Here is a 26,098-nt window from a genome sequence, read left to right as displayed (position 1 = left end):
CGCCCTGGCCCCGCCCCTCCCCGGCTGGCCACGCCCCCCGGCGGCCGCTCTGCCCGGGGCGCGGGGTCGGTGCGGGGCCGCTGCGGGGCCGCCCCTTCGTCCCCTTCCTCATCCTCGTCCTCGCCGCCGCCATGGGCTCGGTGCAGCAGCGCCTGCAGCGCTTCCTCGACCGCCCCGGGCCGCTCGGCGACCTGCTGGGCCGGCTGGAAGCCCGCACCGGCGTCCAACGGCTCTACCTGGCCTCAGGTGCGACCGGTACCCCGCGGCCCCCCCGGTTCTCCCGTCCTGCCCCCCTCACCCCTCCTCTCTCCTGGGGTGCTCTGGCAGTCCCTCCCCGTGGCTCTGGGCTCGGCGGGGGCACGGGGAGGGCGGGCAGGGCGCCCCCCTATTCGGGGGGTGCAGAGCGGGGCCGTGCTGAGAAGGGGCTGGGGGGTCCCGGGGGGTGACACCGCTGTCACTGTCCCGTCCTCGCCTTCGGCGGGCGTGGAATCCCGAAATCCCCCACCGCGGGGTCCGGGTGTCAGAGGCGTCAGATGGACCCTCGAGGCCCCCTGACAGAGGAGGGTCCCCGTTCAGGGTGAGCCCCCAAATCCTGGTGGGTCAGCCCGGGCGCTGGGGGTGGGGGCTCGTCCCTGTGTCCCACCGGGAGTGCGGGGATCCGGCCGGTAACCGGATCCTGTTGCTCATTAATGAGGAACCAGCCGGATTCTCCCCAGGGAGCGTCCCCTGGCACAAAGTGCCCCCTCTCCTCTGACCCTCGGCCCTGTGCCCTGTCTGCCAACGTACAACTGGCCTGTCCACGTGCTCTGACTTGGGATTTCACACCAAACCTCCCAGGAGGGACTTGGGATTTCCTGGTTTCCCATGTCCCTCCCGGTGCCCCCTCTGCCTTTGGCCTCCAGGTGTGATCCCCTGGCCCTTCACCTGCTGCAGGGCTGCTTTTCCCGCTCCCAGGGGGAAAACTGTCCATGAACAGGCGTGTGCTGCCAGGAGCAGGTTGTGTTTGGATGGGGTGCCAATCAGGTGTCTTCCAAGCAAAACAGTCCGGGGATTTGGTCAGGCTCAGGTGTGAGGGACTTTTGGGGCAGCACAAGAGTGGAAGCACCAAAAAGTGATGGTTCTGTGCTCTGGATCCCTGTCCTGGAAAGGAGGAGCTGCTGCTAAGCTAAAAACTCCCGATTTCTCCCTCCCCTGGCTCTGGAGCAATCTTGAATTTGTGTTTGAACCCAGCAAGGTCAGCTCTGCATCTCTGGAGCCTGCAGTGACCCACAGGCTGGGGTTTGGAGCCCATCTTCGTGGCCTCTGGGCAGCAGCTGCCCCCTCAGCGAAGCCTTTCCCTTGGTTTTTGCTGTTACATAAATTTCTCCGGGGGTTCAAATCCCGTGAAATCCCTTCTAAGGCTCTTGGGGAATGAAACCCAGCACTGCCTGGACCTGCCTGTTCTCCTTGAAGGGAGGTTTGGGATTGCTCCAAAGCCACGTTGCTCCTGCCCGTCTCCTGGGAAAGACCCGGAGCCGTGGCAGCCCCGGCTCGGGGCCAGAGCTGAGCCCAGGAATGCTGCAGTGAGCAGAGCCGGGATAATCCGCCCTCCAAGCCCCAGCAAGGACTTTCCTCTAATTCACCGGCACAGACAGGTTAATTCCCAGCTTTCCTCCTGCTGATGGAGGAGCTTTTTCCAGGGCAAGGGAGAGGCTGTTGGGCTGGGACAAAGTGCCCTTGGCTCCCCTGCGTGTGTCCCTGAGGTTTTCCTGCCCTCCGAGCCCCGTGGTTTCGGCAGCAAGAGCTCCCTGTCCCACCTTCCCCATCCACCAGTTCCGCTGATCCAGCCTCCTGCTGGTGTCTTGAGGGCTGTGCAGGCTCCAGGCCACCAAAACCTTTGCTTTCCACTTAATTTACCGCTGTAATTGAACAGCAGGGAAGCGGTGTTGGATTGCTGCTCCCAAGGGAGCCAGTCCCTCCTGCTCTGGTGGCTGCTCAGCGCGAGGATCCCGGCTGTGGGAGCAGGGCTGGCCCTTGGACGGGCATTATAGGAGTGCCAGGTGGCTCCAGGCCCCGAGGGAGCCGAGCAGGGCCTTGACTTTGGACCGTGGGTGTGTGCCGGTGTGTGCCGGTGTGTGCCGGTGTCCCCCGTTCCGGCGGTGCCGTGGCCCTGGCCCCGCTCCAGGCTGGTGACGGGGCGAAAGTGCTGACAGCTCTGTGGTAAAGTCCCTTCCAGGGCCAGGGAGGGGACAAACAGTGACAGGAGCAGGTCGTGGGGCACTCAGGGAGGAGCAGACCCTGCCACGTCACTCAGCGCCTCATCATGCTGGAGTTAATGGGGGTGGTCGTTATCCCCAAATGGGGGGTCCTGGAATGCGCCTCTTCCCGCTCTGGGATGAGAATCCTGCTCGGCAGCCTGCGTGGGGTCTCTCCCCGGTGGTGGGGGGTTCATGACTGTCCCCTGTCCCCCTGGCAGGTTCCGTGGCCTTCCTGGGGCTGTACCTCATGTTTGGCTACGGCGCCTCATTGCTCTGCAACCTCATCGGCTTCGTCTACCCCGCCTACGTCTCGTGAGTACCTGTCCCACCCCCTGCAGCACCTGCAGAGCGTTCCCTGCCCTTGGCTGAGGGTCTCCCTGCTTGGTGAAGAGGCACTTATGGCTGGGAAGCTCTTGAGGCCTTCCTGGAAAGGCCGGGACCGTGCCAGCCTGGGGTGGCAGCGCCTGGCGGGAAGGTTTGCCCCAGGGTTTGGAGGATCTGGGAAGGAGGAGCCCACCCCAGGACTGCAGCAGCCATGCCCTTCCCCTCTCCTGCCGCAGCATCAAGGCCATCGAGAGCAGCAGCAAGGAGGATGACACCATGTGGCTCACGTACTGGGTGGTGTACGGCGTCTTCTGCGTCGCCGAGTCCTTCTCCGACCTCTTCCTCTACTGGTTCCCCTTCTACTACGCCGGGAAGGTAACGGCTGTGCCAGGGAGAGGGTCCTCCTGCCTGAGGGCTGAACGTGGAGGGGCTGAGTGTGGTGGGGCTGCCCCGTGGGGCTGTGGTGGGGCTGCAGTCAGCTCAGATACCGGTACCTCCAGTGAGCTCCAGCCTCGGAAGCTGCCACTGGACCAGGCTGGGGGCACTGGAGCAGCTCGGCCCCTGCCCTGCCACCCTCCAGCTGAGCCCCTGTCGTGCCCACAGTGCCTGTTCCTGGTGTGGTGCATGGCCCCCGTGCCCTGGAACGGCTCCCAGGTGCTCTACCACAGCATCATCCGGCCCTGCTTCCTCAAGCACCACGAGGCCGTGGACAACGTGATAAGTGACATCAGCACCAAGGCCCTGGACGCGGCTTCCACCGTCACCCGGGAAGGTAACGCGGGGCCCTCCGTCCTGCTCTGTGTCCGGGCCAGGCGGTTTTCCCAGACTGGGGCTGTGGGCAGCTCACTTTAACCACCACCAAGGCACTGTTTGTCCGTGCCCACGCTCCCCCAGCGGTGGCAGGAGCCCCTGAGGGGTGCTGTCCCCTCTCTAACCTCTGTGTTCTCTTTGCGCCGCACTCTGGTCCAGTCCTGCAGACTCTGGCGAGCAGCAGAGCCCGGCTGGCGGCCGGGGCGGCCCCGCAGCTCAGCCTGTCCGTATGTAACAGCCATGGCTCCCGCTGCCGCCGTGGGAGACAGGGCCAGGCTGTGCCGGGCTGTGCTGGGCCCAGGGCCAGGGCTCGTGGCCACCGCGGCACTGGCCAAACCGCCCTGCCCCTGCAGGCACCGCTCCGCACAACCGGCCCCTTCTCCCGGGGCGTGGGTAGAGCAGGCGCTTCCCTCCTGCTTCTCAGTAGTCAGAGCCTTCCACTTGTCCATCCCTGTGTCCATCCCTGTGTCCGTCCCTGTGTCCATGTGCTCCTCACAGCGCTGCCAACCTGTGGCTCCCACCCAGAGCCCCCGGGTGTGGGGAGCAGGACCCTGGTGCCACCCCCATGCTCAGCGGGAGAGGGAGGGAATGGGATGGTGACTGAGAGGACACCAGGCACTTCCCCAGGAACAGGCACTAATGCTGTCCATGTGTCCACAGGCGCCAGAGCATCCCTGAGCCTGGCAGAGGAACTGAACAAGATGAAGTGAGAGGGCAGCGGCACCCCCGGTACCAGCACTACGGCTCCGGTACTGGGACCGGCACCGGCACTCCCAGTACCGGCACCGGCATCCCCAGTACCGGCACCACGGCCCCAGTACCATCACCACGCTCCTGGTACTGGCACCGTCATCCCCTGTACTGGCACCACAGACCCCGGTACCGGTACCATGGCCCCGGTACCGGCACCAGCGACTCCGATACCGGCACCACGGCCCGGGCCTGGATCGTCCTCAGCCGGGATCCTGGATCTGTCCAAGCCAAGCCTGTCCCGTCCCCCCAAACCCCAATAAACCCTCGGTGCCCTCGAGCCGCCGCTCCCACGTGTTCTGTGACACCGCGCGGCGCCTTTAAGAGCGGGGGCGGAGCCTGGGAGGGGAGGGCGTGGTCTGGTTGGATGACGTCATTGGGCGTGGCGGAAGTGCGGCGGGACGTGTCGGGGTCGGTTTGTCGGTCCGTGCCCGGTACCGGGGCTCTGTCTGTCCGTCCGGGGGGAGATCGGGGCGCTCTGTGTGTCCTGGGGGCCGGAGCGCCCGGTCTGTCTGTCCGTCCGTCTGTGTGTGTGTCTTTCTGTCCGTCTGTCCACGGGCAGGGGGCGCAAGGAGGGGTCTGTCAGTGTGTCCGAGAACAGCGTGGGGGGGGTCTGTCTGTCTGTCGGGAATGGGCAGTGAGGGGGTTCTGTTCGGCCTGGACTGGGGGGAGCGGGACGGGGGTGTCTGTCAGTCTGGTGGGGAGGGCAGTCAGTCTGTCCACGGGGGCAGCGAAGGGGGTCTCTGTGCCTCCCCGGGGAGGGCACGGAGGGGGCTCTGTCTGTCTTGGGAGGGCAGGGAGGAATGGAGGGATCTGCCTCTGTTTGTCCTGGGATGGAGAAGGTGGAATATTCTGTCTGTCCATCCGGGGGGGACAACGAGGGGGCTCTGCCTGTTGGGCTGGGGGGGCCCGGGAGGGGGGTCCGTCTGTCTGTCCAAAGGGCAGCACGGAGGGGTCTATCTGTCAGGGGGATAGGGAAGAGAAGGGTCTGTCTGTCTGTCTGTCTGTCTGTCTGTCCGTCCGGGGTGGGGGCACCGCAGCCCCCTCACCCACCCGCTTCCCCCTCCACAGCCCTCCCTACATGAGCCTCCCCCGTGATGAGCTCCAAGGCCAAGCGGGTGCTGCCCACCCGCCCTGAGCCCCCCAGCGTGGAGCAGATCCTGGAGGACGTGCAGGGCACCCACCCGGCCGACCCCGTCTTCGTCCTCCCCGCCGAGCCCCCCCTGGACCACGGCCCCGCTCCAGGTGAGCCCGGCATGGGCAGGGGGGCGTGGGGACCCCCCCGGTGTCCCACTGACCCCCCGCGTGCCCCGCCAGGCTCCCCCGACCCCGCGGCCGAGGAGCGGGAGCGGCTGTACCGACAGAGCCGCTCCTACGTGGGGATGAACCGGCGGCTGCAGCAATCCCGGGAGCAGCTGCGGGAGCAGCGCCGGCAGCTGGAGCGGGCGGGAGCGGAGCTGGAGCGCGGCATCGCGGAGATGAGGGAGAAGGCGCTCTGAGGGCCGAGGTCGGAGCTCTGACTCCTCCTGGACTGTGGTGGGGCACCTCGGGACGCCTCAGGGTGTGGTTTCGCCTTCCCAAACCGGGGCGGAACCATCCCTGCTGTGCCAGGGCCTGACTCTGCCACCCCGGTGGTGATTCCACAGGGAACAGAGGGATCTGCCGGGAAGGGCTGCCCAGCAGGGTCCCGGTGCAGGAACAAAGGCTTGGACCCCACACGTGCTCCCTGCACTGGCTGCCACGTCCCCCGTGGGTGGCACGTCCTCCGTGCCCTCACACCACCCCTTCCCCTACGACTTCTCCCTCTGGTACTTCCCGGAGGACGATCCTGTCGCCTCCCGCATCGCCCAGCGCCTCAGGCAGGAGGGGTTCCGGGGCTTCGCCGAGCACCAGGACCAAGTGGCCGGGACGTCCGTCATCCTGACGGCCCTGGAGGTCATCGAGGCCAGCAGGGTGGCCATCCTGCTCCTCTCGGCCCGCTCCGTGGGCGACCCGTGGTGCCAGCGCGTGTCCCAGTGGAACCTGCTCCGCGTCATCCACCGCCGCGGGACCAGGCTGGTCCCCGTGTGCGTGGGGGTGACGAGGGCCCAGGTGCCCCCGTTCCTGCAGCACCTCGTCCCGCTGGACTACCAGAGCGAGTTCTTCTTCGAGCAGCTCCTGGCCAGCCTGAGAGCCCGCCCGGGGAGAGGGGCCAGGCGGGTCCCCCCCAAAGGGACGCGCTGAGGGACCACCAGGGAGGGTTGGCCAGGGGCCAGCACTGGTGGCCCCGTGGTGATGGTGGCGGGAAAACTGTCCTTGTTTTGCTAATAAAGGTGGTGGGAATGGATCACCCAGCGCTGCAGATTGTCATAGATCTCACACCCCCCCCTGTTTTGATGAAGATGCCACTTTCTGTCTGCAAAGCTGAGCAGCGAGGGGGCTGTGGGTGTTTCCCAGCCCCACAGGTGTTACCTTGTGGGTGCCTCTTCCCCTTCCTGCCCCCTTAGCGGGGTCTGTGTCCCACTGCTGCCCTGCTCTGCTCTCACATGGGACATGGGGCTCCTCTGACACCACACCAGGACATGGAGCAGGCAGGAATGGGGGTGAGGGGCTGCCTGGGGCCAATGCTGCTGCTGCTGCTGCTGCTGCCACCCCTGCCTTCGGGTGAGCACCGGGGTGATGGGTCCGGGCTGGGTCTGGGGTGCCCAACGGGGTCTCAGCATCACTGGCCGGGGTGGTGGCAGGTGCTGGTTGGGGGCCAGGACAGGATCTCCTCTCCTCACAGCGTGGGCCTGGCTCCAGCCATGGATCATTGGGGGACGTGAGGCCAAACCCCACTCCCGGCCCTACATGGCATCCCTGCAGTTTGGGGGGGTCCACGCCTGCGGGGCAGCGCTGCTGCACCCACGCTGGGTCCTGACAGCCGCCCACTGCCTGGCCCAGGGGTGAGTCCGGGGCCACGGGGGGCTCGGGGGGCTCCCAGTGAGCAGCACCGGGCTGACAGGGGGTCCTGGTGTGGGGCAGGACAAAGGCCAACGGGAGAGTGGTGTTGGGGCTGCACAGCCTGCGGGACCGTGGGGCGGCCACTCAGACCTTCCCCATCCGGGCGGCCTGTCCCCACCCCGGCTACGACCGAGGGACGATGGAGAACGACCTGCTCCTGCTGCAGGTGGGGCTCGGGAGGGGTCTGCTGGGGGGCAGGAGGAGCAGGAGGGTCGGTGCTGGGAAACACTGCTGGGGAGGCACCAGGGGGTTCTCACCATGTCGCTGCAGCTGCGCTCGCAGCCGGGGCGGGAGGCTCGGTGACATTTCCTTTTCTCACCCCCCGGAGGTTTCACACCTCCATCACATCTCCCTGCTCCCATGGGCGCTGCATCGGCTCGGTGCTGCCCCTCAACCACCCACCTGTGCTGTTGGGGTGCTCTTCCTCAGCCCCACCCCAACCACTGCAGCACTGGGGTGCCCCCCTTGGCCCCTCACCTGCAGCATTGGGGTGCTCCCCCTGCACCTGCAGTGTTGGGGTGCTCCCTGCGGGCCCCCCAGCTGTGTGGGGGTGTGTCTGACACTGTCCCCCCCGCAGCTGGAGGGGACGGTGACGCTGGGCCGGACGCGGCAGCTCATCAGGCTGTCGAGGCGGGGGCCAGCGGCGGGGGCCACGTGCAGCCTGGCGGGCTGGGGGGTCCGCGGGCGCGGGGGGATCTCGCCCACCCTGCAGGAGCTGGAGGTGAAGGTGATGGACCCACGGATGTGCAACAACAGCCGCTTCTGGGACGGCGGCATCGCCCCCACCATGATCTGCTTCCAGGGACAGCCCCGGGGCTCAGCCCCCGCCAAGGTGAGCATTTGGGGGTCTGGGGGTTACAAAGCTCTGCCCACCCCGAGCCACCATTCCCGTGGTGGGTGGGGGGCCCTGGGGGGGACTCTCACCCTGAGCATAGAGGCGAGATGTCCCCCCAGCCGTGGTGGGGGTCCCCCCCTGGTCAGGGTGCATTCCCTGGTGTCACCCCCTCCCCCAGGGTGACTCGGGGGGCCCGCTGGTGTGCGGGGAGCGGGCGGCGGTGGCCGGGGTGATGTCCTTCAGCGGCCCAGATGTCACTGACCCGTTCAAGCCGCCGGTCGCCACCTCGACCGCGAAGTACAAGAAGTGGATCCTGAAAACCCTGCGGAGGGGCTGCAAGTCCCCCCAGCCCGCAAGAGACTGAGCACCCCTTCCTATTTACACAGGTTGGCTTTTAATGGGAATACTGTCCAGAGTCCGGTAAAATAACATCCTTAGTACATAGATACAGTGCTGGGGGAACGGAGCACGGCACAGCCCAGCGGGATTGTCTGGGGACAGAGGGGCTGAGGGCGGGCTTGGGCCCAGGGGGGCAATGCTGGCCCTGCTGCCACCCTGTGCTCCGTTACAGCACTCGGGAGGTGGGACACGTGCTGCCCCTGGGATTTTTCCCCCTTCTCTTCACCCTCGGCTCCAGGTCACCTGTGCTGGCCCCATGCCAGAGCAGGGGTCTCCAGGATGTCCCCACGACCCTGGTGCACTGTCCCTGCAGCCCCCGTGGCACTGGTATGGGGGGACACATAGGTCACCCTGTCTAAAGCAGGTGGTGATGGTGGGACGACCGGGAGATACCCAAGGGGTCAGGGAGCACCTGGATTAGGGGGTCCTTCTACAGCCCACCCCACTCCCAGGGGCCGAGGCAGTTCCATCACACCCCAGTCTTGGCCCCTGGGGCCAGCTGGCAGCAGGAGTGGGGTGTCCCCAGGCTTTCGGGGCTGGGAGCCCCCCGTGGGCGTAATCCAGTCCTGGATGGATTCGTGTCCACATCCACAAGGACACACCAGGATCCTGGCTGCGAGCTGGGATAGGGATCTTCCACCCTGGGGATGAGAAGCTGGGGAACTGCAGATGGAGATGAGGTACTCCAGACCCTTCCCTGGGGGTTGGTTGAGTGCCAGCTCAGCACCCTGTCCCCTCCCAGGGCAGCTCCCCAGCCTGGTGACACCACCCTGCAAAAAGCCCCCCAGGATGAGCCCATCGGGACCCCAGACATGCCCTGTGAACCCCTGCCTGGCTCCCCCTGCACCATTTTCACCCTCTGCCACCTTGGACCAGTGCAGGGACCTCGACTGCTGGTCCCTCCAGCAGCACAAAGGGGGGTCCTGGGCCCCATCACCCCTGCAAAGCTTGTCCCCTGCATCCCCTTCCTCCCATCAATAAATGAACTGTGACTGCTGGCACAGCCGGTGTTGGTGCCAGAGGAGCTGGAGCACATGGGGGTGTCCCTGTGCCAGGCTGTGCCGTGCCGGTTTCCCCGCGTGTGGGATCAGACCCTGGTTCAGACCCTGCCCGCGGTGGGTGAGGGAGATGGGGGGGACCTGGGGACACGATCCCCCCTCATCTTGGGTTGTCCATCAGCAGGAGATGGTCCATGAGACTCACCCCAGGTTGGGGTGTCAGCCCCAAGTGTGTCCTCAGCCAAGTCCAGTCCTTGGCACTGGGAATTGTGATGCTCCAGCACAGCAAGAACCCAGTGGGGCCAGCAGCAGTTTGGGGTGACTCACTGGTCCCCAGCTGTCCCAAATCATTGTGTGTGTGTCCCCAGCACAGTTCTGCTCAGCTCCCGTGGCTGGGGGTGTCACAGGACCCTCACTGGGGCCTCATCCGTGGCAGCTGCTCAAGCCTGGATTTTCTCCACTGCCTTGTCGGCCACGGCCGTCACCGCCATGGGGCTGGGGACGTAGTTGAAGGGGGTGACACGGGCGGCTTTGCTGGGGGAGCCGTGTCGGCTGGCGGGGAAGGTCCCGGCGGGCGCCTCGTGGCCGAAGGAGATGGGCAGGGCAGCCTTGGCGGGCGCGGGGGCTTCACCATCGCCGGTGACACGGGGATGCGGGGGTCCCTCGCGGGTCTCCAGCGTGGGAGAAGTGCTGGAGTTGGTCTTGGAGGCGGCGAAGTCCTCGGTCTGCACCACGGCGTCGCTGGTCTTCCTGGGGCCGGGGGCGCCGGGGGGCTCGTCCTCTCCAGAGCCCGCCAGCGGCAGGGCGGAGGAGGGCAGCGTGCTCTTGAGGATGTGCGGGATGTCTTCGTCCCGGATCCTCCGCCACGTGCCCTTCATCACCACCACCGGCGGCTTCCCCGGCTGCCCCCCGGGAGCTGCCTCGGGCTGCCGGCGCCGCGCGGGTGCCTCGGAGCGCACGGAGGAGGAGGAGGACGGGCTGCCCGCCCGCCGCGCCACGCTGATGTTGGGCGAGGACGAGTATCGCTTGAAGGGCTCGGCCGCGGGGACGCTGGTCTTCACCGGCAGCCGGGACGGGCTCTCGGAGCTGGTCCTGCGCGGCGGCTTCACCCCGGCGCTGGTCTTGGCGCCGGGCTGGGCTCTGGGGGCGAGGGGCCGAGGGCCGGGGGCCGCCGGCTTGGCCGCCTTGAGCTCGTCGCAGCGGGAGGAGCAGAGGAACACGGCCGGGAGGGCGGCACGGCTGCGCTGAGGGGACCCCCGGCGAGGCAGCGAGGCCGCGGGGGCTGGCGGGGCCAGCTCGGAGCGGTGCCGCAGCAGCAGGCTGGAGGATTCCTTGATGAAGGTGAGCTGGCGCAGGAAGCCGGAGCGGTCCGAGTCGCTCCCGCTGGAGCGGGCGGATGACATCCGCACCAGGTTGAGCCGGCTGCCCCCCGGGCCCCCGGCCCGAGCCTTGGAGCCGTCCACCTGCTCCTCCAGCACCGGCATGGCCCCCCGGCCCGGCAGCACCTTCCTGCTGGGCTTCTGCATGAAGGGGATGCGCACGGGCGACTTCTGCGTCTTGGACTGCTTGGGGGCTGGGGATTTGGGGGCCGGGGCCTTGGCCGGGGGTCCTGGCGGGGAGGACGAGCCCCCTGTCTTGCCCGTGGCTGGGGTGCCTGGCTTGGTGAGCTGGGAGGGCGATGGCAGCTTCTTGGGGCCGTGCTGGGAGGGGGTGGAAGTGCGGGAGGAGCCCGAGGAAGGTGGGCCCTTCCCCATGCGGGCGGGCGGTGTCGTGCTCCTCTTGGGCAGTGCCAGATCCCCGGTTTCGGGAGCCTTGCCCAGCCGGTGCAGGCTCCGCGAGCGCTGCTGGCTCAGGGAGAGGTTCTTGGCTGGCGGCACCTCGGGCTTGGCCACCGGGGTCTTCTTAGGGGTGGCCCGTGGGCTGGGGGCGTCCTTGGCCAGGCTGGGCATGTAGATGACGGTCCTGCCTCGGAAGACCACGGGCAGGTTGGGCACCGGTTTGGTGGGTGCTGGGCTCCGCTCCGCTCTGGCACCGGCACGGCCGGCGGGACGGGCACCCGCCGTGTCCTTCCGCTCTGGGCGGCCCTTGCTGTGCTCCCTCCTCGCCGTGTCCCGGCCAGACGCGCTGCCGGGCCGCTGCTTCTCCTGCCTGCCCAGGGAGAGCTGCAGCGTGGAGCCCACCGAGAGCCCCGACATGAAGGAGAGGATGGAGTCGGACTCGGAGGAAGGCTCCCGCGACAGGGAGGCAGCAGCCTGGTGCAGCCAGGTGACAATGGAGTTGGCTCCCTCCTGGATGGCCTGCCACTCCACACTGTCCAGGTCGGAGGCCCGGTCGGAGCCGGCGTCCTCGTCGGGGTGATGCCTGACCTCGGCTTTCCGCTCCCTCCCGCCGGTACCCGCCGGCTTCTGCTTGCGCTCCAGCCCCCTGCGGCGAACCGTGGGCCGCCGGCGCTTGGGCATGGCCGAGCCGATGCACTTTGCAGCAGGTCATCCTCCGAGTTGAGGCTGGGGGAGCTGGGGGAGCCCCCCTGCGCCTGCCCCACCGCGGCCGACCGCGGCCAGGTGGCTTTGCCGCAGGGCTGGCCCCGCTCCTCACCGTCCGAGAGGTTGGCGTCGCTCAGGGAGCTCATGGAGGAGCTGAGGGAGTAGCACGGCGGAGTCTCGTCAGCGATGAGGTTGTTCTGCGGCTTCACCTTTGCTGGACGGGGACCGGGCTCGGGGTCCCTGCGGGGGATGGAGCCACCTGAGCGCTCCCTCTGGGGTGCCCGGCCAGGCTGGGCTCTGCTACTGGACCTGTCCCTGCCCGCCTCGGGCAGCTGGTCCAGCTCTGGATCGTAGAAGCAGTAGACGGCTTCCTCCGTCGGCGTGGTGTGGCACAGCGACTGGAAGACCACCCCGTCCTCCTGGGGATCGTCCTTCCTCCCGGGGGCACCGCTGGCCCTGCCCACCCCCAGCTCCAGGCTGGCTGAGCTCTTTGGGGGGGTCTGACCCCGCTTCCCCTCCCCGCCTTGGCCGCGGCCTGGCCCCGCTTTGCCCTTGGGGGCAGAGCTGATCCTGGCGGGTGCAGAGCTGCCGGAGGCGGCTCTCCTGGCCGGGATGGTGCGGCCCTCGCGGCGCCCCTCGGGCAGGGGGTGCTCGGCCTCCTCGCCCGCCGGGTAGCGCAGGGTCTCATCGCTCAGCGAGGCGGCGCTGGAGAAGTTACCGGGGGTCCCATCAGCTGAGTCGGTGAAGGAGTCGTCGTCCTTGAGGAGGTCGTGGGCGGTGGCTCTCAGGTGCCTGGGGACACCGGGGTGCGCGTGGGCTGGCACCAGCATGTAAACGGGGACGTGCATCGGCTTCTTGGTCTGGGGGTGCAGGACCTGGCCGGACAGCAGCGAGGTCTTGACCTTGCGGAACCGGGAGGGCATGGCCGAGCTGATGCACTCCTTCAGGATCTCGATGTCGTCGTCGTCGGGGGGCTCGGGGCGGTCGGCCCGGCGCCGGCCCTCCAGGTACCGCTCCTCCCGCCGCTCCTCCCGCTTCTCGTGAGCCGCGAAATTCAGGCTGTTCTTCTCTGGGAAGGTGGGAATCAGCTTGAGCTCCACGTCCTTCTGGACGTAGTGCTCGTGGAGGGGCAGGGCGCTCAGGCTGGAGGCGCACGAGAAGTTCTCGTTGGGTTTCTCCACCGTGAAGTAGACCATGGAGTCCAGGTCCTGGGGCAGCTGGAAGCGCTCCTTGAAGTCTGTGATCTCCATGAACTTCTTGACGTTGTTCTCCCACTGGATGTTGAACTGGCTGGTCTCCTTCTCGGGCTGGCAGCCCAGCTCGAAGAGGGGGGTCTTGCTGCGGCTGGGAGGCATGGTCTGCCCAGGGCTGTCGGGGAGCTCGCTGGGGCTGATGGTGCCGCTGATCATCTCGCTGCACGGGTCACTCTGGATGGAGCTGGCGATGGAGGGGCTCTCGAAGCTGCCCAGGGAGCTGACGGAGCTGCAGCGGCTCATCACCAGAGGAGTCTCCTGGATGTAATTCTCCGAGGAGCTCGAGGGCGTCAGGTCGTCCTGGCGTGAGGGTGATGCCTCCCGCAGGAAAACCTTGTCCCGCTTCGGGAAGGGGATGGTGATGGGCTGGGAAATCCCCACCGGCGTGGTGGGACCTGGATCCACCGCCTTCTCCTTCTCCTTCTCCTGCCTCCCATCGTCCCCTTCCACGTCCCCTTCCTCCATCTCCAGGATCTCCAGGGAGGAGTCACTGTCCAGGTCGTTCTCACTGTGGCTCTGCCCATCCAGCACGTTGTCTGCCGAGGAGAGGGAGGAGAGGGAGCTGCACCGGGAGAAGCAGATTGGGGTGTCCTCCACCGAGTACTTCTGCACCGACTCCTGCTCTGCTGCGGCCGGTGGCTGTGCCGGCAGCTTCTCCGGGATCTTGCTCAGGGTCTCGGCCGTCTGCAGCAGGGCTGGGGGGAGCCAGGCTTGCTTCCTGCCCAGCAGGGAGGGCTGGTGGCTGGTGGCTGCTCCACTCTTGGCTAGGCTCTCGAGCAGGGGCACGTGCTGGTAGGACGGGGAGAGTTTGATGGTGTGGATGTGGGGGTCGGGGGGCTGTTTGCTGCCCACCTCCTTCTTCCACTCTGTCTCCTTCTCCTTCTCTGGCGCCTTGGGGCTGGGGAAAGTCACCGTCTTCTTGGCCCGTTCGGGCAGGTCTCGCTGCTCTGGTTTGTCTGGCTCAGCTGGGTCCCGGGCGGGAAGCTCAGCCCGCTCGGGTTTGCCGCCCAGGATGCTCTTGAGGTCGAGCCGGCTCGGCCTCTTCTGGTAGCGCTGCAGCTCGTCCCGGTAGTCGAGGAAGGCGGCCCTGGGGCAGGGCTTCATGTGCTCCTTGGTGCAGTAGCCGTCGCTGGTGCTGCCGCTGTTGAGGCTGTCGGTGGACAGGCTGGTGTAGGCCGTCTTCAGCCGCAGCAGGGTGTGCGCCCGGCTCAGGCTCTCCCGCTTGGCGAAGCCGCCGGCGTCTGAGAGCCGGCACGGCGAGCAGGACTGGGCGCGCGCCTCGTGCCCCTCCTCAGGGGCCGTACTGCCAGTCCAGGCCGTGGTCCTCGGAGCTGAGGCTGAAGCTGTCGTCCGAGGAGTTGTGCATGGTGGAGATGTCCTCCACCAGCTTGTCGATCTTGGCCACCGTGCTGGAGATCTTGTTGGCCAGCTTCTCGGCGGCCAGCGAGACGTCGTCCTCCGGCAGCGGCAGCTTCTTGGGCTCCGCTGGCTTCCCGCTGCTGTCCTTCTCCGGCTCCGGGCAGCGCCTCTGTGCCAGTGCCCGCGGCAGCGCCTGGCCCTGCAGGAAGGAGGAGTTGAGGAACATGGAGAGCACGGAGGCGCTGGCCGTCTCCACACCGGTGGCCACGTTGGGCACCTCGTCATCGTCGAAGCAGCCGGAGTCGGAGGCGTAGTCCTTCACCAGGCTCTCCATGTGCCGCAGCGGCTTCTTCGCGCTCTGGCTCTTCAGGCTCTGCTTCTCCATGGTGTCGAAGGTCTCGGCCAGGTGCTTGGCGTCCAGCTCGGCCTCCAGCGCCTTCTGCTTGCGCATGTAGAGCGAGGGCATGCAGGAGCCCGGGGACACCACGGCCGCGTCCTTGTACTTGGGGGGCCGGTTGGTGAGCAGGTTGCGCAGCGCGGCCGCGCTGCCCATGGCGATCATCTTGTGCTTGGAGTGGATGAGGTTGCGGAGCATGCTGACCGCCCCCAGGTCCCACAGCAGCTCCTGGTCGCGGGGGCTGCGGGCGGACAGGTTCCAGAGGGTCCCGCAGGCGTTGCTGACGATGGTCAGGCTGTGCGAGCGCAGGTGCTGCAGCAGCGTCTGCAGGCAGTTGTGGTCCCGGAGCACCTGCCTGTGGGACAGAGGGGACCCCCAGCCGTCAGGGGGGTGCTTGACTCTCTCCCTGCAGCCGTTCCTGGGGTTCAAGGTGCCCTCATCCGCTACCCAGCCGTGACATCCCCCAGTGCTGTCCCTGGGGTCTGCAGTGCCCCCCACCCCCACGGCATTCCATGGCATCCCCCAACACCACCCTGGGGTCCGCAGTACCTGGGGTCCCTCGTCCCCTTCCGTGGTGCATTCCCACCTGTAATCCTCCCGCGTGGCCACGAGGCTGGAGACGTTCCTGAGGATGCCACCGCCGCTCTCGATGATGGCCAGGGAGTTGCTCTGGCACTTGTAGGTGAGAGTGCTCACCAGGAAGCCCAGGGCCCCCTCCACGGCGCAGATGGCCGCCTTGTTCTCCGTGCTGTGTGCTGACAGGTTCCACAGGGCACTCAGGACGCTCTTCAGGGTGGATTCCTGTCCAGGAGGGGTCACACACCCCTGTCAGCCCCTGTCCAGGGGCTCCACGCCCCCTCCCACCCACCCTGGCGCTCACCTTGCCAGCGTGCAGGGCACACCGTGTCAGCCCCGTGACACTGCCCACCTCCCGCAGCACCTTCTTGCTGTTGATGTCAGCACGCCAGGAGAGGTTCCTCAGGATGCTGGAGACCACCTGGAGGGGCAGAGTGGGGTGAGTGGGTGTTGGGACTGTCCCCCTGCCTGTTCCCCTGCCCAGGGAGCCCCTCACAGGGCCAGCGCCCACCTGGTGCAACTCCTCACTGTCGGAGCCCAGCTGGGCCACGATGGCCTCCATGCAGCCCCGGCGGGAGCACAGCGTGGCCTGTGAGGAGGATGAGGATGGTGAGGGTGATGCTGTGACCCCCTGACCCCGCTAACCCCCCCCAAAGCGCTGCCCCCCACCTTGTTGACCACGTCGCCGAAGGTGAGGTTGGTGAGGGCCATGCCCGCGTAGCGCCGCAGCGCCAGGTTCAGGGGGTCGTTCGTCATCTTGTGCATCTCGTAGTCCACCTGCAGCAGCTCAGCCACCGCCTGCAGCCCTCCTGTGGGACGGGACAGGGGTGGTTTGGAATTCCTGACCCCCCCCAGCACCCCCTGCCCAGCACTGTGACGCCGGGGAGGGGGTGGGCAGGGCAGGCTGTGGCGCACGGGGAAGGAGACCCCTCCCCACGCTCACCCAGCTCGTTCATGGCCCGCCGATACTCCTCGTCGAAGGAGAGCTTCATGATGGCACAGGTGGCCTGGCAGATCTGGGGCTCGATGGGCACGGGCACTGCGGGGGAAGGGAGGTCAGTCCTGGGGGTTGGCACCCACGATCCCCCCTCACCCCACCAGGCACCCCCTGCTCCCCCCGTACCCGCGCCCTCGGGGCCCCGGCCCCCGTCCCGGCTCTGCATCTGCAGCCAGTCCCAGCAGGTCTCCGAGTAGGAGCGGATCTGCTCCAGCACGTGCAGCACCCGCATCTCCTTCTTGGCCTGGCCCTCGTCGGGCTGGGAGAAGACGATGTTGTGCAGGGCGGCGTTGGCTCTCATCCGCGCGTCCTTGGCGCCCGTGGGGCTCTCGGGGGGCCCCGGCTCCCCGTCCGAGTCGTGCAGGATCTGGATGAGCAGGGGCAGGCAGCCCGACTTGCGCATGGCCAGGCAGCTCTCCTGGGAGCTGGACATGGCCAGCAGCGTGCGGGACATGTCCTCCTTGTCCCGCGTGGCCAGCATGGACAGCAGCCAGAACACCACCTCCACCTGCGGGGGCAGGACACGGGGTTACCCTGAGCCCCCCGGGCTCGGCCCAGCCCGCCCGGGCTCTGCGTGCCTGCCCCTCACCTTGCTGTTGCCTCCCTCCTCGGGGTGGGTCGGGGGGTCCAGGCTGCCGTCCCCCTCCATGCCCGGCACCTTCCCACAGAGCTGCAGAGGAGGGAGCGGTTGGGGGGGGGTGTATCTTGCTGCCCTCACCCCCCCATGCCCATCCCCTCCCCACTTTTCCACCACCCACCGGTGCCATTAAACCCGCAGCGATTCCCAGCCGCCGCTTCCGTCAATGCCGGGGTGTATTTTAAGCTAAAATCAGGGATGATTGGGATGGGGGGCTGCTACAGCAGGCTCGGGAGAGGGGGAGCGTGGGAGAGTGAGCAGGGAGGAGGCTGAGCCCACAGAGCTGACAGATTGGAGTGGCAATGGGGGGGCCATGAGGATGTGGGGGTGTCTGGGGGTGATGGAGGGACGGGGGTGATGGAGGGGTCACGGGTGTTGCCACAGGGGGCTGTGGGTGCTGGTGGGGAGGTGGGGGATGGTGGGACAATGGCAGGGTGACAGTGGGGCTGTGGTGATGGCAGCCCATGAAGATGATGATGATGATGATGATGATGGTGGGTGACAGTGGGGCCATGGTGATGGCAGCTGCAATGATGGGGATGAGGATGATGATGATGAGGAGGAGGAGGATGACAATGATGAGGATGAGGATGATGATGAGGATGAGGATGAGGATGAGGATGATGAGGAGGATGGCAGGCTGCCCGCCCTGGCGCCTCGGTGTGAGGCAGATGCCGTGGGAGCCCCCGCGCCGCCCGCCCGCCGCGCGCCATGGCCTACTTCTGGTCTCCATGGCAACTGCCCATTTCACGGTGCCCGAGCCACACAAAGCCCTGGCTGTGCCGGCGGGGACAGAGCGGGGACGGCGGCGGGGGGGCTGTGCTGGCCCCCTCCTCCACCCTGCCCGGCTCCCTCGCCCACGGGGACCGGGGACACCCCTGTGCCACCCCCCGCACCTGCGGCTCCGGCTGCTGCGCCTTGTCCTGCGCCTCCATCAGCTCCTTGTCGATCTGCTCCAGCCGGGATGCCCGGATCTGGGGGTGCATGAGGGCATCAGCGAGGGCTGGGACCCCCTGGGACCCCAAGAGCTGGGCAGGAGGGGTGAGAGTGTGCAAGGAGCTGGGTGTGAGGGTGCAAGGAGCTGGTGTAGGGTGCCCTGAGCTGGGTGTGAGGGTGCCCAGGGCTGAGCCCATCAGGGCTGGGGGAGCCCCCAGGGGGCAGAACAGGGGATGTGGGGGGGTGAAGGACCCCACCTGTGCCCTCTGCACCATCTCATCGGCCGTCCCAAAACGCTCCTCCATCAGCGAGCGGATGTGCTGCGCCTCGAACTGCAGCTGCTGCCGGATCAGATCCATCTGCATGGAGAACTGGGGGGCACAGGGGGTGGTGTGAGGGGGGCAGGGTCCTGGCCGTGCCTCAGAGCCAGGGGGGGGCTGCTGGTGGTCCCCACTCACCGTCTCCACGTGGGGCAGCTCATCCAGGCGCGTGGCCAGGCTCTGCAGCTGCGCGTAGTACCAGACCTTCTCCTTCTCCTCCTTCTCAATCTCCCCCAGCAGGAAGCACCTGGGGAGGGGACACCCTGTCAGCAGAGCCCCAGGCACCCCCAGCTCCCCGCACCCCCCAGGCCGTCACCTCTCCCTGTCCAGCTCCTCCAGCATCCGCAGGGTGGCCCTGCCCAGGTCCCCGGGGCCGTCCCGGTGGGATGTGGGAGCCGGGGGACTCTCCTCGGGGCCATGCCCAGCGCTCGTCACCTCCGGGGCAAACTTGAGGTTGTAGAGGCTGGTGATGTCCATCTGCAGGGCTGGGCATGGGGACAGCGGTGTCAGGGTGGGCTTGGTGGGGATCCCCCTCCCCACCCCGCCTGGGCACCCACCTTTGAGCTGGTCCAGCACCTCAGTTTGCCCCGAGGACACCATGACTCGGGCCTCCTGCTCCAGCTTGCCCTGGAGATGCTTCAGGACCTCCTAAAACAGGGATGGAGCAGTGGAGGAGGGGTGGGGGGGATGTGGAGGGAAACCCCTCCCTGCAGCCCCAGCTCGGGGTCCACACCCCCGCTGGGGCTGTGCCCACCTTCATGTCCGAGGTCTCATTCTCCAGCTTGGAGAGGTGGTTGGAGTTGTCCTCCAGCTCCCGCCGGAGGTGGCTGTTCTCCTTCTTCAGCGCCTCCACCTGCCGCACCAGCTGGTCGTACGAGGCGATGGAGCCCGACATCTTCACCCCCTCCAGTACCTGTGGGGGGATGTGGGGGTGGGCAGCACCCCGAGGGGCTCCCCCAGCACCCTCACAGCCCCCCCAGCACCCACCACCCGCCTGGGACCACAGCACAGCACGGGGACCCCACCGCCCACAACCTCCCCCTCAGTGCGCTGGGAGAGCTTGGACCCCCCAAAGCCCCCCAGAGGAGTGTCCCCGGCACGGGGTGGGGGTCCATCCCCAGCCCCTGCCAGCCCCTGCCTGGTTCCCACCGTCGGCAGAGCTCAGCTCTCCGCTCCCTTTGTCTCGCTTTTGTCTTCTCCCGCTCCCAACCTCCTCCCGCTCCGCTCCCTCCCGCACCGGGGGCAGCCCCGGCCCCCCCGCGGTCCCCCCACCCCGGTCGGCTTCCCCCAGGCATCCCCGGCCCCTCTGTGCCCCCCAGCACCTCCAGCCCCCCAAACCTCCTCTTGCCGCAGCGCCCACCGACCCCCCTCGCACCTGCCGGGGGGGACACACGACACGGGGTGGGGGGGACAGGGATGAGGACCCCTCGTCACCCCCCCAGAGGGTCGGGTTGGCGATGGCCCCGCGGCGCCTTCGTCAGCACCACGTGTGTGCAGGGGGAGCGGGCGGTGGGTGGGCTTCGAGGGGGGAGCACAGCCGGGGGGTCCCCCTGTCCCCACTGCACCCCCTGCTCCCCTGTCCTCACCCCCTCCCACAGCAGGGTCAGGGACAGCAGTGATCAGCCCTCCTGGCACTGCCACCCCCAAATCTACCCCACGGTGACCCCTCTGCCTCCACGAGCCCTTTCTGGGGGGTCCCAGCACACCCCTCTCCAGCACAGAGGGCCCACCAGGCAGGGCTGGGGCCCAACAGCCCCCCAAGGTCCCATCCATGTCCTTCCCACCCCCAGGAGCCACCCCGGGCCCCCCCAAACTGCTCCCTTGTCCCTGCACCCCACACTGGTGGGGGACATCCATCCTGCCCTGTGGGTCCTGCTGTGGGGTCTCTGTCCCCCCCACTCCCACCACGTGGCTCTGCAGAGGGAGACAAAGACCCCCCCAGTGCCAAATCCCCCCCCCAAATGCCGAAAATACCCCCGGGAGACGAAATAACCCCTGGAGGGGGAGCCGGGGTGGGGGCAGAGGAAGGGTCGGGGCTGGGATGAGGGGTAAGGGTGGGGATCCGGGATGGACACGGGGGTGGGGGGGACGGTGAGCGTTGAGGGCTGCGGGGTGTGGAATGCGGGAGGAAGGACGAGGGGTGGATCAGGGCAGGGTATGGAATAGGAGATGCAGGATGCAGGGAGAGGGATGCAGGATGCAGCGCCAGGGTGTGGGGTATGGAATGCAGGATATGGGAGGTGGGATGCTGGATGCGGGATAAGGGATGGGGGATGCGGGACGAGCAGGGCCTGCCGTTGCTATGGTGACGGCGAGGGGGGCACAGGCGGTTCCTGGTTTTTCCCGAGCACCCAGAAAAGGGGGAGGGGGTGTTCAGCCCTGCCGGGGGTGATAGGAACCGGGGGTTTCCTCTGCTCCAGGGGGACACAGGTCAGGGTTGGGATAGTCGGGGGATGACGGTGGGGGGAGGTCTGAGCTCTCTGCTGGTCCCCGGCAGGGCCGGCCGAGCGCAGGGGCCGCAGCAGCGCCGGGATCCGCAGCCTGCGGGGAGGGGCTGAGGCCGCACCTTCATCCGCCGAGCTCGAGACACGACGGGAAAGGGGGGCCAGGGCTGCGGGAAAGGGGGGCCAGGGCTGCGGGAAAGGGGGGCAGGGCTGCGGGATGGGGGAAGCCAGGGATGCTGCGGTGCTCCAGCACCACGATGGTACCTGTCCCACAGGACCTGGTGTCCCCCCATGGGGGTTCCCAGGCAGGGCCATGGGCTGTCGTGGGCACAACCCTGGGGGGCCACGATAGCTCGGGGCCCTGGGCACCCAGCTCCTCCAGCCCCCAGGGCTGCCCCTCTCTGCTCAGGGAACCCCAGGGCTGGCTCAGGCCACAGGCAGGGACTGGATCCATCCAGCAAGATCCTGGCAGGGCAGATGCTGCTGCAGCAGATGAAGCAGCATCTGCGCTGCCCACCACACCCCACCGCCCTCCGTGCTGCCCACCGTGCCCACTGCCCACCCCACCGTCCTCTGAGCTGCCCACCCCCACCTCCCCACCCTCCATGCTGCTCACCCCCCACCTCACCATCCTCCGTGCTGCCCACCACCAACCACACTGCCCACGGTGCCCACCCCGCACTGTCCTCTGCACTGCCCATCCCTGCACCCTCCTGTCCCCACACGGGGCCACCTCGGCCAGAACAGGGCTGGAGGGTCCCACAACTGGCCCCCCAAGCTGCCCCCACCCCTCAGCTCGGCAGCAGCTCTGGGGACGGGGCCGTGGCCACCAGCCGAGCGCAGCCGCCTCGCCAGAGCCACATCTGAGCCCCCGACCGGCTGCGGCTCCCGGAGCCCCCGGGGGACGTTAAACAAACAGCGTGTTGTCACCAGCTCGGGCTGATCGACCCGGCCCCGGGGACCCCCGGCCACAGCAAACCCCCCCCGGGGAGCACAGGCCCCGCACACGGGTCGGGGCACACACAGGGACACGGGGGACGCGTGGGACCTGCGCCCTCCCCACGCGCGGCATCGACCCCCTGCAGCCCCCCCCTCGCCCCCACGCCCCAGGGCGCCCGTGGGAACCAGCGGACAGGAACGTGCCCAGGGCAGCCCCCACCTCCCCCCATCCTGCTCGGGGACGCGGCACTGGCACCCTCGGGGTGCCCCGGGTGGGGTCGAGGTGCTGCTTTAGAAGCCGAGATTTTTGAGGGACCGGTTTGGGAGGTGGATTTGGGGTGCGGGTTTGTGGAAAGGGTTTGGGGTGCGGTTGTGGGTGCGGTTTTGGGGCTCCAGGTCCGGGCCTCGGCCCCAAAGCCCCGGCCCGGCCCTGCCGGGGGAGCATCGCGGGGAGCCGAGCCCGCATCGGCGGGGGGAGAACTGCTGCCCCCCCATCGGGTATCCCCCAGCCTCGCCTGCGGGATGGGGATGGGATGGGAACAGGGATAGGATGGGGATGAGGGTGGGATGGGGACGGAGATGAGGATGGGGACGGTCGGTGCTGCTCCCCCCGCCGAGCCCCGGCATTGTCCGGCCTTTGTCCCCGCGGGATGCGGGACATGCGTTCTGCCCGACCCCCTCTCTTCCCCCTGAACCCCCGATCCCCCCTGGACCCCGGGTCCCCCAAAATCCCCCGATCCCGCGGGATGGAGCAGCCACCGCCGCACGGTCCAGCGCAGCCAGGGCCGGGGGCACCCCCAAAGCGGGGATGGGGGTTCTCGCATCGGGGCCCCCCTGTCAGCGCATCCAACCCCCAACCGCATCCAACCTCGATCCCCCTCCCTCGGCCCCCAACCGCGCAGCCCCCAAGAGCCCCCAGTCCCCGGCGGCTGCAGCGGCCCCGGAGCCGCCGAGACCTCGGGGTGTCGGGGTGCCTGAGGGGCGCGGGGGCGAGTGCGGCTGTACCTCATCCCCGGCGGTGCGGAGCGGTGCGGGCGGTGCGGAGCGGTGCGGGCGGTGCGGAGCTGGGCGAGGCTCCGGCGCGGCCCCCGAGCAGCCGCATCCCGCCCCCGCCCCCCCGCTCCCGCTCGGGATTTTCCAGCGGCGCCGCCGCCGTTAGAGGGCGGCACCGGGGGCTCCCCGCGCCCCCCCCGGGCTCTGCCGGCCAGGGGGACACGGGACCCCCGCGAAGGGCTCCATTCCCATCCATCCGCCCCTTTTCCTGCCTCCCCCAAAACGCCGGGATCTGCCCCGTCCCCGTGGATGCACCTGCTGCTCCCGACCGAACCTGCCCCCTCCGAGGGAACTGCCCCCAGACCGAACCTGCCCCTCCGGTCGGGCCGGTGCCACCCCCGTGTCCTTGGGGACCAGCCCGACATCCCCCGGCATCGCCCCCCTGGGACCCCCCCGGGGTCGGCACAAGGACCCTCAAGGTCACACAGAAGGGACCCAGTGACAGGGGACCTTCCCTGAAGGACAAACGGTTGGAGACCCCCGAGGGACCCCCACGGGCCCTTGGCCAGTGGCAGGGACGAGCCAGGAACCCCCCAAGGACAATCAGCTCCTTCACTGGTGGCTTCACCGCAGCACTTGGCGCTCCTGGGTTCCTTGGGCTCAGGCCAAGCTCTGCAGCAGCTCCTGGGCCCGACTGGATCATCTCCCCTGGACCATCCCCCTCATCCCAGGAAGCAGCTTCTCCCCCAAAACACATCCCCCTCCCTCTGAGCCCGAGCTGCAAACCCCCAGTTCACTCCCCAGCTCCCACCACTCTGATCCTAGACACCAAACACCCTTTGGAATCCCAAATTCGAGATGAGAAAATAATTATCTGGGGTCTTGGCATCCCATGATGGATCCTTGGCAGCTTCCCGAGGAGCAGGGCTGCTTCCAAGGCCCAGGGGACCCACTCACTGCCCCTCAACTCAGTGTTCCCACATTCCCAGCCTTCCACAAACTATAAATAAAGCTAAATAGAAGGAAATGCCACAAATATGGAAGTGCCATCTCCCACTTCCCCGCAAGGAGCAGGGAGTTTCATTCACTTCCTAAACCCACGTGAAGGCGAGTGCTGATGGAAAGCAGCGCCAAAAACCTGGGAAGAACCTTCAGGAAAACATCAGATGCTGGTGGAGTGTGGTGAGTTTTGCACAGCCCACCCCCCTGGCCTGGGAACTGGAGGCAGGAGACAGAGGGATCCAGAGGGATGTCTTTATTCACTTGAGCGGGATGAAGCGGGAGGAGTGGGTGGCGCCGATGCCGGGCCGGCCGTGCTTCACCGGCTTGTACGTGATGGAGAACTCGCCCAGGTAGTGGCCGATCATCTCGGGCTGCAGGGAGAGATCTGTGCTGGGTGGGGGCACAGGGGCACCCCTGCCCATCCCCATTCCCATCCCCGGGCTGGCACAGCCGGTTATTCCACGCAGGCCTCTCCCACGGGAGCCCTGTGCCCCTCCAGGTGGGACTGAACACCAGGTAGGAGCAGAAGGTGCCATTTAACCCCACTGGTGGTATCAGGTGACACCACCCCGTGGGTTATTCCACTCCTGGCACCGATCAAGGGATCTGTTTCCTCTGGAAAGGGTGCCGGAGGGGAGATCTGTTTCATCCCACCACAGGGAGCCAGGGCTGATGCCCTGAGCGCAGCCAGGCCCAACACACCAGCTGTGGCATCGCTGCAGCATTTCGGTGCTGCACAACCACACCGAGGCCCTGAGTCCCTCTGGGGGCTGCCCCTCCCAGGGATGGTCCCTCTGGGCCAGACCTGCTCCAAGGAGGAGCCTGGAGCCCCCTGACATGGATCCCAGACACGGATCCCAGACCTGCTCCAGGGAGGAGCCTGGAGCCTCCTCAAACGGATCCCAGCCACGGATCCCAGCCCTGCTCCAGGCGTTCTGCTCGGGGCAGGACCCGTCCCCCCATCCCAGCTCACCTTGATCTCCACCTGGTTGAAGGTCTTGCCGTTGTAGACGCCCACCATGCTGCCCACCATCTCGGGCAGGATGATCATGTCCCTCAGGTGGGTCTTCACCACCTCGGGCTTCTCCATGGGCGGCGCCTCCTTCTTGGCCTTGCGCAGCCGCTTGAGCAGCGAGTGCTGCTTGCGGCGCAGGCCGCGGTTGAGGCGGCGCCGCTGCCGAGCGCTGTAGAGCTGCATCAGCTGCTCGCTGGGACGGGGAACAGGGTCAGGGGACACCAACAGCATGGGGACACCCCCACAGCGTGGGGACATCCTCACAGCACCCCCAACCCAGCTTGACGTACAGCACAGGGACCCCACGCTGAGCACGGGGAGAATCCCCCACCCCAGGGATCCCAAACTGAGCCTGGGAGATCCCCAGAGACCCTACAATGAGCCTGGAGTGTGGCCTGGGACACCCCAAACTGAGCCTGGGGTACAGCCCAGGGACCCCAGGTTGAGCCTGGGGAGACCCCCAGGACCCCAAACTGAGCCTGCAGAGACCCCACCCCCAGAGGCTCAGTGAGCCTGGGGAGATCCACAGAGCCCCTACAGTGGGATATGACCCGGGAGACCCCGAACTGGGCCTGGGAGATCCTGGGGACCCCAAACAGCCCTGGGAGACCCCCAGGGAGCCCAAACCGAGCCTGGGGTACAGCCCAGCGACCCCGAACTTACTAGGACATGTCGAGGAGCTGGTCCAGGTCCACCCCGCGGTAGGTGAATTTACGGAAGGTTCTCTTCTTCTTCTGCTCCACCTCCGCCTGCAGCGGGACAAGGGAGTCAGGGACAGGGGTCAGACAGGGGGGTCAGACAGGGGGGTCAGACAGGGGGTCACAACCGGGGGGTCCCGGAGCGGGGTCAGCACCGCCCAGGCCCGCGTTCCCCGCCCCGCACACGGGAAGGCCGCGGCCCCCCCGAGCTCCCAGGGGCACCCAGACCAACCCCCCTCCGCCCCCGCCGGGCCCACCCCCGTCCCCCAGGGCAGCCCCGGGCTGATCGGGCCCCGGGCGGGCGCGGATGGCGGCGGATGAGCCCGCGGATGGCGGCGGATGAGCCCGCGGGCCCGGCCCGGTACCCACCATCTTGCCCGGGCTGCGCGGAAAGGGCGGGGCCCGGCGGATCTCGCGAGAGCCGAGCAAGGGCAGAAGCCGCTTCCGCCCTCACTGCCCTTAAAGGGGCCGCGCTGGGGGGACCCCAAACCCGCCCCTCGCGGTCCGGGGGGGCAGAGAGGGGTCCAGGGGAACCGCTCCGTGCCGGGACACCACGGGGACACATCAGTCACCTCGGTGGCACGGCCACGTCTCAGCCTGGACCGTCTCACACAGCCGGGCAGGTGTGAGCATCATCACCTGTGGGAGCTGCCTCCATCCTGCATCCATGGACCTCCATCCTGCCCCCAAGGACCTCCATCCTACACCCAAGGA

The 26,098-nt window shown here is 67.7% G+C and overlaps 5 protein-coding genes across 7 annotated transcripts; 3 read left to right on the top strand and 2 right to left on the bottom strand.

Moving 5' to 3' along the window:
* Positions 1-39: 39 nt before the first annotated feature.
* On the top strand, positions 40-4,401 carry REEP6 (receptor accessory protein 6). Its single transcript, XM_050320924.1, has 5 exons — positions 40-246; positions 2,456-2,549; positions 2,798-2,936; positions 3,165-3,333; positions 4,032-4,401. The coding sequence occupies exons 1-5, from the start codon at positions 132-134 to the stop codon at positions 4,079-4,081; spliced, it is 567 nt and encodes a 188-aa protein (XP_050176881.1). The 5' UTR covers positions 40-131; the 3' UTR covers positions 4,082-4,401.
* Positions 4,402-4,488: 87 nt separating this feature from the next.
* On the top strand, positions 4,489-6,447 carry CUNH19orf25 (chromosome unknown C19orf25 homolog). 3 transcript variants are annotated; one of them, XM_050320928.1, is made up of 4 exons: positions 4,489-4,544; positions 5,193-5,366; positions 5,439-5,628; positions 5,768-6,447. In XM_050320928.1, exons 2-3 carry the CDS (start codon positions 5,219-5,221, stop codon positions 5,618-5,620), a joined length of 330 nt encoding a protein of 109 aa, XP_050176885.1. In that variant the 5' UTR covers positions 4,489-4,544; positions 5,193-5,218; the 3' UTR covers positions 5,621-5,628; positions 5,768-6,447. The 3 variants fall into 3 exon arrangements, with proteins under 3 accessions (XP_050176885.1, XP_050176884.1, XP_050176882.1); XM_050320927.1 differs by having other exon boundaries at positions 4,513-4,532; positions 5,439-6,447; XM_050320925.1 differs by lacking the exon at positions 4,489-4,544 and adding an exon at positions 4,553-4,627 and having other exon boundaries at positions 5,439-6,447.
* A 250-nt stretch (positions 6,448-6,697) lies between these two features.
* On the top strand, positions 6,698-8,366 carry LOC126643256 (granzyme M-like). Its single transcript, XM_050321514.1, has 5 exons — positions 6,698-6,764; positions 6,886-7,045; positions 7,125-7,269; positions 7,681-7,935; positions 8,117-8,366. The coding sequence occupies exons 1-5, from the start codon at positions 6,698-6,700 to the stop codon at positions 8,300-8,302; spliced, it is 813 nt and encodes a 270-aa protein (XP_050177471.1). The 3' UTR covers positions 8,303-8,366.
* On the bottom strand, positions 8,310-22,816 carry APC2 (APC regulator of WNT signaling pathway 2). The gene is given in 17 exon segments (XM_050320921.1): positions 8,310-11,811; positions 11,814-14,391; positions 14,393-15,182; positions 15,414-15,628; positions 15,708-15,824; positions 15,915-15,992; positions 16,073-16,212; positions 16,347-16,442; positions 16,527-16,908; positions 16,990-17,070; positions 17,934-18,011; positions 18,231-18,344; positions 18,432-18,540; positions 18,610-18,778; positions 18,851-18,941; positions 19,048-19,206; positions 22,682-22,816. Coding segments are annotated over 16 exon segments (7,254 nt in total). The 5' UTR covers positions 19,189-19,206; positions 22,682-22,816; the 3' UTR covers positions 8,310-9,736.
* Positions 22,817-23,909: 1,093 nt separating this feature from the next.
* On the bottom strand, positions 23,910-25,778 carry RPS15 (ribosomal protein S15). Its single transcript, XM_050321276.1, has 4 exons — positions 25,754-25,778; positions 25,350-25,435; positions 24,645-24,879; positions 23,910-24,042 (listed from the first exon to the last, which is right to left on the bottom strand). The coding sequence occupies exons 1-4, from the start codon at positions 25,754-25,756 to the stop codon at positions 23,929-23,931; spliced, it is 438 nt and encodes a 145-aa protein (XP_050177233.1). The 5' UTR covers positions 25,757-25,778; the 3' UTR covers positions 23,910-23,928.
* Positions 25,779-26,098: the final 320 nt, after the last annotated feature.

Source organism: Myiozetetes cayanensis, unplaced genomic scaffold (genome assembly GCF_022539395.1).
Source record: "Myiozetetes cayanensis isolate MyiCay16 unplaced genomic scaffold, myiCay2020 scf26, whole genome shotgun sequence".
Lineage (NCBI taxonomy): Eukaryota > Metazoa > Chordata > Aves > Passeriformes > Tyrannidae > Myiozetetes > Myiozetetes cayanensis.
This window is presented reverse-complemented; position numbering and strand designations above follow the sequence as displayed.